We start from the raw sequence: 15,897 nt of genomic DNA, 5'->3' as shown, positions 1-15,897 counted from the left end.
CCATCTGGTCAGTTATTTATATGGAGAACCCATTAAACAAAGTATTTAAGCAATGAAGTATCTTGCTTATTGTTAATAATATCTTGAATATGAGGAAGCTCATCACCCAAGTTCTCTGGAGTCTGTGGTTATGCTGCATAATTACATAATAATCAACCACAGTCAATGCCTATCCAGTAAACATTTTAATTTTATTCTGTCATAGAGGAATACAGTGGTGCTATACTGATCTATTAAAAAGAAAAATCATGACTCAATACCCTCTTAAATCATGAGGGGAAAAAAAAAAGGTATCTATCTCAGGAAATAAGAAATGTTTGCTTACCAGCATTTGAGTGTTTTCACTCATATTTTCCAGCAACAATACAGGTAAATAATTAAAATGCCATAGCTACCTCAAAATCATGACTCATCTGAAGTCAGTGGAGTTACATGAGTAACCCTATAAGGGAAGCATACTCTCAAGTCCCAAGAGTTAGGATATCACATTTCTTGGTCCATCAATTAAAGGCACTTATACACTACAACCAGTACATCTGGAATCCCAATTACATTCTGTGCTGCAGGAAGAAGTTTGGCCAGATTCAAACCTTCAGCTCTAATGCTATCTTCCCCTGACGTTTAGCTCGATTCCCTCACCGACCACAACTGTCAGCAATTCAATTCCCCATTTTTGTCTTCAGATTTGTCCACTGTTTAGAATGTGATGCACAGAGACTTTAGAGGAGACAGACTTTACCTTCTAACAGCGACATTAAAAAAGATCGCCCCGTCATGTAATCAGGGAAAAATCAGACATCACTACACTCCCACCTCTATGTTTGTGTTGGTTTTGCGTGGCAAGGTTTTGGTAGCGGGGGGGGCTACAGGGGTGGCTTCTGTGAGAAGCTGCTAGAAGCTTCCCCTGTGTCTGACAGAGCCAATGCCAGCCGGCTCCAAGACGGACCCGCCGCTGGCCAAGGCCAAGCCAATCAGCGCCTCTGTGATAACATATTTAAGAAAAAAGAAAAACAGTTAGAGAGCGCTTTTGCAGCCAGAGAGAGGAGTGAGAAGATGTAAGAACATCTGCAGACACCAAGGTCAGTGCAGAAGGAGGGGGAGGAGGTGCTCCAGGCGCCGGAGCAAGATTCCCCTGCAGCCCGTGGTGAAGACCATGGTGAAGCAGGCTGTCCCCCTGCAGCCCATGGAGGGAGGATGAGGGGGTGTAGCGATTCCACCTGCAGCCCGTGGAGGACCCCACGCCGGAGCAGGTGGAGACACCTGAAGGAGGCTGTGGCCCCGTGGGAAGCCCGCGCTGGAGCAAGCTCCTGGCAGGACCTGTGGATCTGTGGAGAGAGGAGCCCACGCCAGAGCAGGTTTGCTGACAGGACTTGTGACCCCGTGGGGGACCCACGCTGGAGCAGTTTGCTCCCGAAGGTCTGCACCCCGTGGAGGAGACTCACGTTGGAGAAGGCCGTGAAGGACTGTCTCCCGTGAGAGGGACCCCACGCTGGAGCGGGGGAACAATGAGTCGTCCCCCTGAGGATGAAGAAGCGGCAGAAACACCGCGTGAGGAACTGACCGTAACCCCCACTCCCCGTCCCCCTGTGCCGCTGGGGGGGGCGGAGGTTGAAGCCGGGAGTGAAGTTGAGCCCGGGAAGATGGGAGGGGTGGGGGGAGGTGTTTTTTAAGATTTGGTTTTATTTCTCATTCCTCTACTCTGTTTTGCTTAGTAATAAATAAGATGAATTCCCTCTCTAAGTTCGGTCTGTTTTGCTCATGATGATAATTAGAGAATGATCTCTCCCTGTCCTTATCTCGACCCGTAAGTTTTCTTTTATTGTAGCTTTTCTCCCCTGTCTAATGAAAGAGGGGAGTGATAGAGCGGCTCTGGTGGGCACCTGGCCCTCAGCCAGGGTCAACCCACCACAATGTTAAATAAACCTAGCTCTGTGATTCAGTCTTCTATGCCTAAAATGAGAATACTAGTACAAGCTGCGCTTTGAAGGATTAATTACTCCTAAATGCACAGAAATATTCATATAGAAGATATTGTGTAAAGACCTGTAACTGTTCACTGCTGCAAATGTAAACAAATCCCATTTCACAGTACAACATAATACCAGTGAGAAAAGTCCACTCAAGATAAATCCAGGAAATTCAAAATGCTCATCCATCCAAAACCACCAAACCAAACAAACTCCAACATGGTTTGGGAAAACTAGCAGTGTAAAAGTTTTATTCAGGTCCAAAGAATAACACACCACTTTTGAAACTGTACCAATAAATGTATCTTCTTAGGCTTAAAACCCCCCCAAACATCTTTTTAAGTCCTCAGTGAGGACTACCCAAGAGGAAAGTGTCCAAGTCTCCTGCTGTGAATAAACGTCGTTCTGCCACATTTGTGCAATGTTTCAAGTTATTTTGAGGTGCTACAGGGGCTGGACTTGAGTGCATTGACTGCCGTTTGATTCAGGGACAGCAGTAGTAAATGTCTGCTGCATGAATCCAAGCACTGGGTATTCTTCACTGCTGCAGATGTCCTTTGTCTTTTATGCCAACAGAGCCATTATGGTGATTTTTTTCCCCTCTCCTCCTTCACAATGACAAATGCCAGCACAATCAAAATTTGGAAATTTTCCATGTGAAAAACAGGAACAGAAAGAAGAGTGTTAGCCTAATCAGCTGCGCTATGCTTTCAACTGTGACTGTGAGGAAAAAACCGGCCAGGCAGACCACCCTGCTTATGAAAGGATGATTCCAGGTGCATCATGGTAATGTTAGAAACATCTGTAATAAATCTCATACTATGTAAGAGAAAAAAAAATGGGGTTTCCATACTGAATGTGCTGTACAATACTGCAGGTCTGTCTTTCTTTGCATTTTAGAATGACATCATTGATCTTTTTGTGTAAGTGTAATTGCAGCCTCACTTTAATGCTGCTAAGGTACTGCTCTTAAAGAGGCAAAAAGCTTTATTAGATATTGCAAAGAGCTAGCGATGCTCTTAAAAATAATAAAGGGCAGTCAATCAATCACATTTGCTCTACCAAGAGCTTTTAAGATGTCATGCAGAGGCTTGAAGCTTCATTACCAAAACATGTTTCCTGTTGCCACTTAAAAAAATTCTGCTGAAGTTTAATGACCAAAATGTAGGTAATGAAACTGAAACAGTAATTGCATGCTTAAGAATGAAAATACAAAGTAGATCTACTTTTATTGAAGAAATTACTTTAAAGACTGGCACGATTTCGGACCCTAAAAACACATGGATCAGTGCCACTGAAGAACGCATAGAGATTTTTACAGAACCCACAGTGTGGATACAAAGGTTCATCTGAGAGTTCAGATTTCGAATAGCAACACGCCAATACCAGGAAACACAATGTGGATATAGTGACTGAAAGAAACAACCCCTCCACAAGACAGGCTCTGAAGAATCCTTAATAAAAAGTGCTCAGGTTTTCTTTTATTTGTCCCCTTTACTAGTGCTTAAAGCAGCTGGAAATGGTGGTGTGCTTTTAAACCACGCAGACAGAAAGTGGCGGTCAACACAGGATCTGTGGTAAGCCAGCCTTTAAAAAAGTCACATTTGGGGTGTTTTGTCTCCTCTGCTAGAGTAAGAAAGCTCATGGAATATAAAACAACTTTATACTTTAAAGGGTCTCTACTGTGTGGTACCACATAAGAAATAAGACTGACTAGTAAACTATGCTGTCTTTTTAAAGCCAAATTAAAGGCACATTCAGCTGTACCAACATCAGACTACTTCAGCAGCTTTCTTTGCTGCGTATACTGAATGGGGATGCCCTTGGATGGAATTTTTATCTGAGATTTACTGGTTTGGGTGGTGAGAGAATACTTCAGGTTACATCAGTCTGCCTTTTTCTTCTTCTTGGTTGAGAGGTCAAAAATGTTAGAGGCTTCTTTGTTTTCAACAGTTGCTGTGCAATCAAAGAGTTCAAGGATCTACACAGTGTATGAAGAAATTAAATGTTCTCCAAGGCTTCCAACTCCCTGACACCCAGAATCACTGATGTGAACTAGAAGGGAAAGGGTCAGAGATCACCAGAACAAAGATGGCAACTAGAAGAACAATTCCATTAGGCAGAGGAACACTTACATTAAGGCTGCCAAGAAGACATGCCAATCTGGGTTTGGTATTATAACAAGGCAAAAATACATTCATTTTCGATTTAGAAGCTTTCAGTTAAATTAATTTTTTAAAAAGCGATTGGAAGTTCTTGGCATTATTATTAAATCAGCGCTTTAGTTTTGGAAGCTTCTTCACTCCTACAGTCTTTTTAATTGATCCTTTTTGGGGATTAACCATCGTCGGGTTTCCTGGAACACAGTATCTCCCTCTGAAATAAAATGGGTGAAGTTAGTCATCAAGTGTCACATTCCCTGTAAGCTTTAACTGCTAGAAATTTGCATGCTTTTTATATTTACATAATTGATTACTATTGTGAATTAATAAACCTGAGAGAGGAAAAAACAAGTGTATTTCTGGGTTTGCAGGCTAGCAGAGCATCTAATTATTCTGCATACAAACTCAATCCTCATCTCATGATTCCTGACTATTTTCTGTAACTTAAATGATGGCATTTGAAGAACATGAACAGAATCCTAAACATTTGCACAAATAACTGGCTAAAGAGACATTTTCATCAGTTACATAATCCCCATTAGGAAATGGAAAAACCCTTCATGTGGATATAGTTACAGTTCTCTGCAGGTATTCCAACCACGCTCGTCATACACAGGAAATGCTGCCAGCAGACTTCTGAAGTGGAGCATCATGGATACATACACCACCTACATAAAACCTATCATCAGAGCTGTTTTCATCTTGATCTTCTAAGAGAAATCACTGGGAATGTAAGCCAATCTCCAGGGGGAAAATGGTGATTCCGCAAACTGCAAGGGTCATTCTCACGATCAAGCAGCACGCGTCACATTGGTCCATTTGTTCTTCTCTCCGTTCATTACTACAGTGTATAGTTAGCACTTTACATACTCTAACGACAATATACTGGGTTTCAATGTCCTTCTCAAGTAATAGGCATTCTGAAGGAAAATATATCACAACATCACATTGTTATATTCAGGATGGTAGCCAGAAAAATATTTTGTTATGCGGTAGAAGTTGTGATGACATGATCTCTGCAAGTTTCAAATTTCTGGGCAAACAGCCAATGCAGTTGTGCCTAGGGCTCGCTAGTCTTCTTGAGATTCACGCAGCCTTTGTTCCAGCTCTTAGAAGCAGTCATGGTCTTGAAGGGACAGCTGCCCCCAAAGAGATATGGAGCTGTTTCTACTCAAAGCTTGGAAGATCAGAACCAGAGGCCCCAGTTTGATCAATAATCAATTGATTATTCAAATTCAATTGATTACTCAAATTGAATTAATCTGTTGATCACTGTAGAGCTGGACCAAGCAGACAGCGTATGTCTGCGTGGAATTCTGCAGGCAGCAAAACCTCTTCCCACTCAAAACCAGCTGGACTCATGGACTTAGAAGCCAGGTAGTTGCAGCCAGTGCATGTCGAAAGGGAGCTAGTAAGCCCGCTATATGCCTTAGTATAACAGTAAGGGCTCAGAACGACATTAAATTGGGTGCTTATATTGCATCAGAGACATGTCATCATGACATCATGACATCCATGTTTTTTCCCAATTGCCAGCTAGCCTGTCTTCTTGTCCTGTGAAATACCATGAAAAGGACCTCTACTGAATTTGGCCTCTATGTTTGGATAGCCAGGAAACTTAACACATCAAGAATTAGTGTTCATGATTACTACTCAGAAATGTTTCAGTGTTGTTTTAATATATAGGTTGGGTTTTCCATACCTGTACCTATTGTTAAAACAAACATTAACCACAGTTTCTTAGTACGGTTTGAAATCCAGTGAAGGCAGGTGTTTTCTGAAAGGCCAGCAGAAGTGAGATAAAAACTCTGGACAGAAAATTTTCAAATTATTCTCAAGAACACATTTATTTTCAATCATGTGGGTCTTTTGTTATTTGAATGACATTAATTCTCATTAATGTCAGCGTGAACAAACAACCTTCAGGCTGTAAATCAAAACATAATTTAAAAAGAGTAATATAATAATGGTTGTGTTAACCTTGTGATGATCAAGAGATGCTTACTTACATTCTAGTATTTCCTTAAAATGCAAACTATGCCAAATCCCCATTCTTATTTCCACGTTGCCAACTAAGACCAAAGTTTGACCTGAAAGTTCATTGTCTCTGGTTATAAAAGCCAATGATTTGCAAACTTGCTACTAAGGACAATTTAAAAGATGAACAATTCCCTTCATGTGTGTAAAGTACTTTGAAAAGTTGAAAAAAAATCCTCTGAGGGAAAATGGGTTGAAAGGGGATATCTTCTGAGACCAGCAATTACAGGACACATTGTCTTCTTTTACACTTTATTTTCTTTTGTTTGATATAAAGAAAATTACAGAAATACACTGTCATATAATTTCAGGGTAAGTAATGGTCTACTAAAAGAAATCATAAAGAAACCCCAGCAAATCACAGATCAGTGCTAACCCTCAGCAAATCTCAGTATCTGGCTGATGATATTTAATCTCCCAGCAGAGAGAGTGAATTCTCCTACTTCTAGCTTCCTGACCTTCTCCACATGAGCTATGTTAAACATCACTGGGGCCACAAGCAACACACTGGCTATATGTGGGATACCTCAGACCCATATGGTGCTTTCTCTGCATTGAGAAACTTCAGTTATAGACATTAATTCATACTCTACTACATTAATTCATATTCTACTAATATCCTCTCCTGGAGCATGAAGATCCACTGTTCTGATTTATGAAATCCTGTGACTCTGTGTTTACACAGGATGAAAGAATAAAGCTGGTAAGCAAATATGTCTACACAATTTCATGCTTATAATTTACTCATTACATTTTCAGATATTCTCAGTATGTATTGTCTATGTTCATTTTAATAATCTAGGTAAGTGGGTTCATGGAAGAGTACTTACTGTGACATACAAACTACACAGAAACCATACTAGCTTCAGGAAGTCTCAAAATATAAAGTATTTGAGAGAGTTCCAAAAGCAAGTATTATATCTGCCTGCTTACAGAGTTTTGTAGGCATCTACTTACGTCCACTGCAGGCAGGATACTGGGTCCAACACACTTTTGTTATGATTTCCTATATTCTTTATATTCTTAACATTTTCAGATCTGTAAAAAAATAAATCTCGTCCAATTTCAAGCTTTCTCACAAGCACTACAATCAGAAATTCATTTTATTTCTATATAGCTCAGAGCAAGTGGACTCTTTTCAAATTTAAATGTTTAACCCATATAACTAAACAGAAATCTGTTAAACAATGAAGCCTTTATATTTTTTCATCTAAAAGCACTCACATTATCATCCACAAAAAGCTTTACAATCTCTATTGGCTAAAAAGCACCAAGCAAGGCATTTATTTAAGAGAATTACTCTTAATGGACCAAAGGGTATACTTGTTGCTCCCAACTCTGCAGTAATATAGAAAAAAAAAAATCCATTTTAAACACAGGTTGAAAGGGAACAACATCAGAGGTATTGCAAGATTTCAAAATATAAATCTAAATTCACTTAAATATATGTATTTTCAATATTGCAACATAGTTAGTATTAAACAAAATGATTGAAAAGCAGTACCAAAAATTATGTTAAGATTAGCACTTTGTCAGTAGGATTATGGTCAGCAATATTTACCATGAACAGAGAGTTGCAATATTCAAAACATAGTACTTAGCAAAAAATAATAAACCATAGAATACAGGGAATGTAAAAAAAACTTACCTCAGTATCTGGTTTTCTCCCTTGCCTGTCAGAGCATCTGGTTTTTGCCTTTCAACAATTTTAAGTGCAGCTGAGGTCTGCAGTAGCCAATTTTTTACAAAACAAGTTAAATTCTAACCACAATCACAGTTAAAGTAGTAAAATTTTTCCAAACTAATTTTGACCCAATATGGTCTTACTGCCATAAAGTGCTTTAAGCACATATTATACCAATACCTTGTTGATTTGGGGAATTGAACACATGGCAAAATCCCATGTTGTACGATAATACCATTATTTGTTAAGCTGGACGATCAGAGAATATGTAATTTCAATCAGCATATTTTTGGTCATACTGCCTATAACTCCACATTTTCAGTGAAGAAGCATTATATTTCTAACATACTTCTCAGAATGGGAAACAAAACAAATTATAGTGACTTAGTTGTACTTTTGAATGATTAAGCCATTAATTAACAACAGGAACTACTTTAAAAAAATTAACAGCATGGAAATCTTTGCATACTTTGGAAGTCTACATTACTGGACATACTGAAAAAAACCCCAGTCATTACCTCTGATATTGCATCTAACAAAAACTGAACAAGGTTAAATCAATTGGTTCTTCTCTTCCTTAGCTGACAGGGTCCCCTCCTCACCCAGCACTTGCTGGCTCATCCAGCTGCCTTTACTAAAACTGCCTCTCGGAGGGACAGCTATACCATGGACAGAAAACCAGAAAACGCAGAAGGTTTAGGGCTTGTCTAGCTGCTGTGCACACTTGGGTGTCTAGTGTAATGGAATTTTCTCAGCCCCTTTGAACAGATCCATCAGAAACACGTAATATATGATAATCATGATATACAATGCATCGGCTACACCAGGCCAGTGAAGATTTTTTGAAAGCCTCGAGCTAGATTTTGGGACTACCTAAACAAGGCTCAAGGTTTGGATTATTGCATTATATATTACATTACAGCATTACATTTTATAGCATGTGTGAAAACATCTTGCACTAGTGAGAAAAAAATTCTGTCACTGAAAAGAAGCATGCTTAGAAGCTAATGGTTTCTACTGTGCTTCCATGTATAAAATGCACCAGGCAAGTATTCCTGACCCAGTCATAGCAAATCAGCTGTAACTAAAGCAGAGTGCAAACATAAAAATGGAATAGCATCTGCACAGATTTTCTTCCTTGAAAACAAGACATTTTTTGCCCTCAAGGAACTCTAGTACTAAAGATGATGGCTAGTATAATTTATCATCTCCTGAGCAGATGTGATTCGGTGACACACGAGGCAAGACCTACGCTACAATTGCCTTCACTGGTTTTGGTTTTTTTTAATTTATATGAATATGGAGTGCCAGTATATACTATTATTAAGCACTGGTTTTGCTGGTACAGTTCACTCCAGGCCTATCCCAACTAAAATGAGCTGTTGTAGCACAAGCAGCTTTCCAGCTGTACCTATGCATAATTGTGGGCTTTTTCTGCAAAGAAATCCCAATCACAACTCAGACTCTACTATGCCAGTGAAAGTTTGTGGTAAAAATCCGGCCTGAAAGAATGGCCCTTTTAAAGATCTGCTATCATTCATCTTTGCCTGCTTCTCAAACCGATTTCTGAATACCACCAGAAAGTGCTTTGGGGTTTGTGGAGTCCAAATCCCAAAGCAACATTTTTTCAGACTGAAAACAAAATGAAAAAGCAAACAAGAATACACCATAAACCATCAGTGCCTCTAGCATGAGTTCTCAAGTTTGTGAAATCTTTAATTTATTTTAAAAGTATCATTTAAAATTGACTATATCTTTATGCATCTAGGCAAGACAAACTACAAAAGCACCCAGAAGATAGATATATTTTGTAAAAAAGCAGAAAAGCACTTAATAATAAAAAGGTAAATAAAATAAATGGCTGCTTAGAAGCATACCTCTCTTCTGCATCTGTCACAGGCTTCAGGAGGAATCCAAAACACAGTAGAAGAAAACCCCAAAACATCTGGGATTTTTTTTAAACATCTACCAGTAAAAACTTTTTTTTTTTATTTTAAACTGTGATCTATAGAAAAGCACAAACATAATGAGGAAAAAAAGGCCTAAGAAGACATTATATCCATTCTCTGTAATTAAGAGAGTGTCACTGAAATATATTGTGGACACAGGATAACAATATCCTGTAGTATATTTACTTTAAAATGTATGGAAAATGCTACCCTATGGGTAAATCCTTCTAACTCAACTGCTGCCAACATTACTGTGTGGACTCTAGAGCAGTGAAATTTTAATACATCTGAAAGAGTCTGGACTGAATGCAAGTTTACTTCTGCCTCTGTTATTAAAATAAACTCTTAAAAGAGAAGGCATACATATATAGATTTTAAAAGAATATAAAAGCAACAAGCAAATCAAAGTCATAGCAGAACAGAACCTGAAGAGACTAGATAAGCCACTGATTCTTTTGCAACCAACAGTCAACCATGATTAGGTTGACTACCCCATTCAGCTAATGACAAAAAAAGTAAGAATCTAATGTAAACTACTCACCTAAGCTCTGCTTATAGCTTAGGAAGAGACAGATTAAGTCCCTGGGAAATTAATTTCATCTTCATCTAAAACAGGTGTGACAATTTGTGCCTTAAGCATGCTTCTCTCTCCATTGATTACAGAGAATCCCTCTACAATTGCTTTAGATTGGCTGTTGTCCTGGTTTTGGCAGGGATAGAGTTAATTTTCTTCCTAGCAGCTGGCATAGTGCTGTGTTTTGGATTTAGGATGACAATAATGTTGATAACACACTGATGTTTCAGTTGTTGCCAAGCAGTCAAGGACTTTTCAGCTTCTCATACTTCCCTGCCAGTGAGAAGGCAGGGGGTGCCCAAGAAGCTGGGAGGGGACACAGCCAGGACAGCTGACCCAAACTGGCCAAAGGGGTATTCCACACCATACGATGTTATGCTCCGCATATAAATGGGGGTTGGCCAGGAGGCAGTTTGGCTTGAGAACTAGGTGAGTATTGGCTTTGGGTGGTGAGCAATTGTGCTGTTCATCACTTGTTTTGCATATTATTATTATTTTCTGTCCTATTAAACTCTTTATCGCAACCCACAAGTTTTACTTTTTTCTCCCCTTTTCAATTCTCTCTCCCATCCCACTGCAGGTGGTGGGAAGTGAGTGAACAGCTGTGTGGTTGTTTTAGCTGCCTGCCAGGTTAAACCATGACAGCTGTTTAACATTCCGAGAACTAAATACAGGGAGATTAGTCTGAAGATGATTATTTTGCTCTCATATGATTCTGAAATCATAGGGGCAAACAATTGATTGCTGAAAATATAACGCACTAACTACCTTAAGTGTTGGTGGCAAAATCCTAGTCCCTAATACCCCATTTAAGCAATATGCCACTGCATATACCTCACTTCAAATAATGTTTTATGCATGCTTAAGTGCTTTTCTAGGCAGTTGAACATTGGCACTCCTCTTGCTAGCATGTTCAGTAATAAAATAATCTTTTATTTCCTATCTTCTTTCTCCAGCAGTTCCCAGTTTCACCGTTAATGCAAAGATATTAATAGTTATCATGGGCATTTCCTGGGCTCTTTCTTGGTTTCATGCTGGAAAGTTAGTTTAAGCAATTCTTTCAGATTTCCCAAAGCAGCAGTGAGAATCAGTTGCCCACTGTGCAAACACATGGAAACACTGCTAATTACAGCCTTTCACCCCAGTGTGCTATGACAGGGATTCAGTGGCAGTCATTCTTGAGTATCACACTAAGCTACTACTTTTACATTATTCAGGAACTAAGGGTTCTTTCAGAATAAGAAGTACTAGAAATCTTTACAGGTTCCTTTACAGGTTCCTCCAGTTTTTAATATCAACTCTTTTATATTACATAATTTGCAGCAATAAAATTTAACCTCTGATTTCACAAAAACAAGGTATCTTATCCCCTATCTTATAAATTTAATTGAAATATGCTGTATTGTCATTCTGAGCTGGCTGGCTAGTTGGTTTTTGAAAGAAAAAAGGAGAAATAGGAAAAAGAGGAATTGCTACAGAAGGTGGGTGTCACTACTGGTAACTTGGTTCTGTTCTTTTCAACTGAAACATTAAACTAGCATAGTGGTCTTGTGACTAATGGATGGGCAAGCAAGCATCAGAAAATTGCTTCAGCTTTCTCAATTAAGGGCATTTTGATTATGTTTGGGAACAATGAAACTCCAATTGATACAAAAGCAAAAAAGTATTTTAAAGTAAATAAACTGATATCTTTCAATATCTATCTCTTAAAATTTTTAAAAAGCAGCTTTTGTAATGGATTTGGTAGATGAAGTGATAAAAGACTTTGACCTAATGGCATTAACAGATGCTGTTGTTATATTAAGAAAGCATAATGATTTTTAGAAGTTATCAAGTCTCACGCTTCTCTTACCTGCAAGATCTCTGAGAGGTACGAACGCCGCTCATCATTAGCTTTGTGATAAGCCTGCAGTTAAAATAAGGGATACCCTACAGTTAAAATAAGGGATATAGGCTACAGGATATAGCAAAATGTTTTAAAAGTTGAATCACACAGGAAGAAACAAATATACAGCAGAGCTTTTTTCCAGTGACACACGTTGTAGAACTATTCTATTGTGAGTTCCACACACATTGTCTGTCTGCCAGACAACATAATGGCTTTTATAGATTAGAGGCATACAGTGATTACAAACCTTTGCTTCTTGTTCCAGTCTAAGTTCATAGTTTTTTAGCTGATTCTGGAGACGTTTCTTCTCTTCTTCTAGTTGTTTAAGAACCTCCTTTAAGGAACCCTGTGGTTATAGTAAATAAAATGATGTTTTACAAATATTTCCATTCTGTGTAAAGATATTATCACTATAGTCCTTATTCTTCAATCATTATGACGTTTGCCATTCTGTTTGCTTCTTGTGGACTTTTTGTTTACATGGTTCTGGCTGGCACACTGCAGAGACAAAAACAATTAACCATACACTACAATTATCAGTTATGCGCTACACGTTTCCACTGTGTTAAAACGATACAGATACGGTCTTCCACACTGCTCCTACTTGACAGGTTAGCAAAGTCACCTTGTGATGACCAGCCAGAATTGCTCCTTACTTCTAACCAAAGTTCACTCTGATGGCTTCTCTTCAGTAGGAGGAAGATTTCAGATCTCATCTGCACATCCATTTTCAAACCACTTGCCAAGAGAGATGCTGCACTGGCTGAAGAGGCACGTGGGATGTCAAAGGTAACCCATAACAACTTAGCTAGAAAGCAGTATTTTGTGGGGAGACTCTCTTTCTTACGTCTGTAGCCATCTACCTTGTCTACAATTGGGATGAGCTAGAATAACAGTGGTAGAGTCCATTTTTGGTTCTTATGTGTATAGAGAAATTTTCACAGCTGCACAGTGATGGCTCACAGTCAACAAGGGATCAGCTAGAATAATCCGATTCTCCTCTGCACCTGTGTCCAGGTGATCAGCTCTCAGTTCATAACAGAATTTGTTCACTATTTCCCTTTGGTCTACACTATTATAATTTTAATCCCATTTTTAATAATCTAGTCTTCAGTGTCATTCTTTTCCTAAACAACATCCAGATCCCTATTGTATTACATAATTAGTATGAGAAGAAAGATATCATAATCTATTTCTACTTTGTGTATCGAGGTCAGACATCATTAAATGTTAAGATTAGTCCTAAACCTGGCCCTGGAACAACTCTGTTTCTACTCTCCCAGCAGTCTCCTTCACTAGTCACTGCTATCATGTTCTATTTGCCAGCTCTTTACTCCTTCAACAAATCTACTCATTTCCATTTTCTCCAAATTAATCAGTTGCTTCCCATGTGACATGGTATCTTTATCAGAGGTCACAGTGAACAAGATTATTATATTTATTGTGACAGCAAATCTATTGTCTCATCACAGAATGTCAACAGGCTTGCCCGCCATCAGCCACTTATAATAAATCTGTAGTTCAGTCTGGTGTTGCAACAATTATTCCTTTATCTTAAAACTGAAAAAAAAAAAAAAAAAAATTTGCTTTTCTCCCATGCACACAATGCCATCATCCACAGATTTATTAAAGTCACTTGCTTTCGGATCAGTGATGTAGTAAGCCAGTTCTTTCAGAATCCTAAGGTATGGATTACTCATTTCCCTCAATTTAAGCACACCCAGCTCCTTGAGTTTTCCTTAGGATTTGGCTACAATCATTTTCTCTTCCAAGCACTTGCTGATATCAGCTGTTTCTTCCTTTGTCCTCCATTTGTTTCTGCCTTTGCTGAAAACATAGAGTATATATATCTGTTTAATATAAAATGAATGAATTAATGATCACTTGAACTGATAGGTCTTATGGCTGGCTTTTCTGCAATGCTCTTCTAGATTTTGAAAATCTAAACCAGAATTTGCTCCTTTTACTCCAGTATTTTCTGATAAAATGTGTTAACTATCACATCCACTGAGACCTGTGCCTCATCATTATTACTAGCACTTGGTTTTCAGTCTTTATTTACCAGTATCATATATGATACAATTTCTGGAGGTAATCTAATAATATTATATCCAAATTAATCCATCCAAATTTTATATTTGTATCTGTATTTGACTGTATGGATGGGATTCAGTCTGAGGTGTGGATATCTACATTTGAGTGTCTGTCCTGGTTTCAGCAGGGATAGAGTTAATGTTCCTCCTCGCAGCTGGTCTAATGCTGTTTTGGATTTAGGATGAGAACAATGTTGATAACACACTGATGTTTAGTTGTTGCCAAGCAGTGTTTACTATTTAGTCAAGGACTTTTCAGCTTCCCAGGCTCTGCCAGCTGGGAGGGGACACAGCCAGGACAGCTGACCCAAACTGGCCAAAGGGATATTCCATACCATATGATGTCATGGTCACTATATAAGTTGGGGGGAGCTGGCTGGGGGGCGGTGCCATGGCTTAGGAACTAGCTGGGCATTGGTCAGCAGGTGGTGAGAAATGTGCTCGGCATTACTTTTTTTGTATATTATTATTATTACTATTATTACTACTATTTTCTGTCCTATTAATCTATTTTTATCTCAACCCACGAGTTTTACTCTCCTTGATTCTCTCCCCCATCCCACTGGGGGTTGCAGTGAGTGAACAGCTGTGTGGTTGGTTTAGCTACCTGCCAGGTTGAACCACAACACTGTCCATATGTCAACTAAGCTCCCACTAAGAGTCACAGTCAATACAATCAATGATGCACAGAGATTCATTCAGCTGAGCAGCTCAAGACTTCAACTCAGTTGCTACCTGAGATGCCCTAGAGGGTCCAAGACATTCATGTGTGGCACATATGACACATGGGTTACAGGAGACACATGTCCTTCTAGAGCAGCAATGGGCTACTCTGCACTGAAACATCTGCAAGTCTCTTTGTTTACACAACTATGCCACTGAAGATGCCTACTTAGATAAACCTAGATACAACTCTCTATACTCAGCTGACTGTGTTAACGAGACCTGCACTGCCTGTAGTAGAAATTAAGATCTAGCCAAAAGGGAGAAATCTGCATATAGAAAAGAAAATACCGGTGTCCTAGTATTTAAGTGACTCATACTGTTTCAATATATATTTCAATATTATTTCCCAATATTATTGTGATTAAAATTTCTTATCCATCTGCAAGATGAATTAATCCAACAGATGATAAAGAAAGAACAGACATTAATGTAAAAGTCTCTCACATCTGCTACATACCACATCTATCTATCTATCTATCTATCTATCTATCTATCTATCTACCTATGTTTTGATCTTTCCTGCCCAGTGCATACCTTTAATACTTGTTATCCCTTCATGTTTTCATTATCAATGTTGTTACATTTCAGACTAGTCAGGTTCTTCCATTTGTCTGCTTAGGCCCCCTGTGTAAAACAAGCATCTGATTCAGATTTTTCATTTATTTCTAACTCAAGCATCTCCCCAGTCAAAATAGCTGAATCATTTCACTTGCCGTACTACCTGACCATTGCCTTAATAATCAGTTATTTCTTCTTATGAACTTAATGCTGTGCTATGCCTTTATTTACAGGGTTTTCCTGGTAAACACGGAAAGGA

At 38.7% G+C, this 15,897-nt stretch overlaps 1 protein-coding gene across 1 annotated transcript in view; it reads right to left on the bottom strand.

The window, feature by feature from the left end:
* Window positions 1-236: 236 nt before the first annotated feature.
* CCDC169 (coiled-coil domain containing 169) overlaps window positions 237-15,897 on the bottom strand; it is a 34,771-nt gene continuing 19,110 nt past the window's right edge. The window contains exons 5-9 of the mRNA XM_075741996.1: window positions 12,509-12,607; window positions 12,226-12,279; window positions 7,815-7,891; window positions 1,907-4,343; window positions 237-813 (exon numbers count right to left, since the gene is read on the bottom strand). Coding sequence (XP_075598111.1) covers window positions 4,241-4,343; window positions 7,815-7,891; window positions 12,226-12,279; window positions 12,509-12,607 — 333 coding nt within the window. The 3' untranslated portion in view covers window positions 237-813; window positions 1,907-4,240. The remainder of the gene's footprint in view (window positions 814-1,906; window positions 4,344-7,814; window positions 7,892-12,225; window positions 12,280-12,508; window positions 12,608-15,897) is intronic.

The sequence above is a fragment of the Balearica regulorum genome, chromosome 1 (assembly GCF_011004875.1).
Source record: "Balearica regulorum gibbericeps isolate bBalReg1 chromosome 1, bBalReg1.pri, whole genome shotgun sequence".
NCBI lineage: Eukaryota > Metazoa > Chordata > Aves > Gruiformes > Gruidae > Balearica > Balearica regulorum.
The sequence above is the reverse complement of the archived record's forward strand: the minus strand, read 5'-3'. Positions and strand labels throughout refer to the sequence as shown.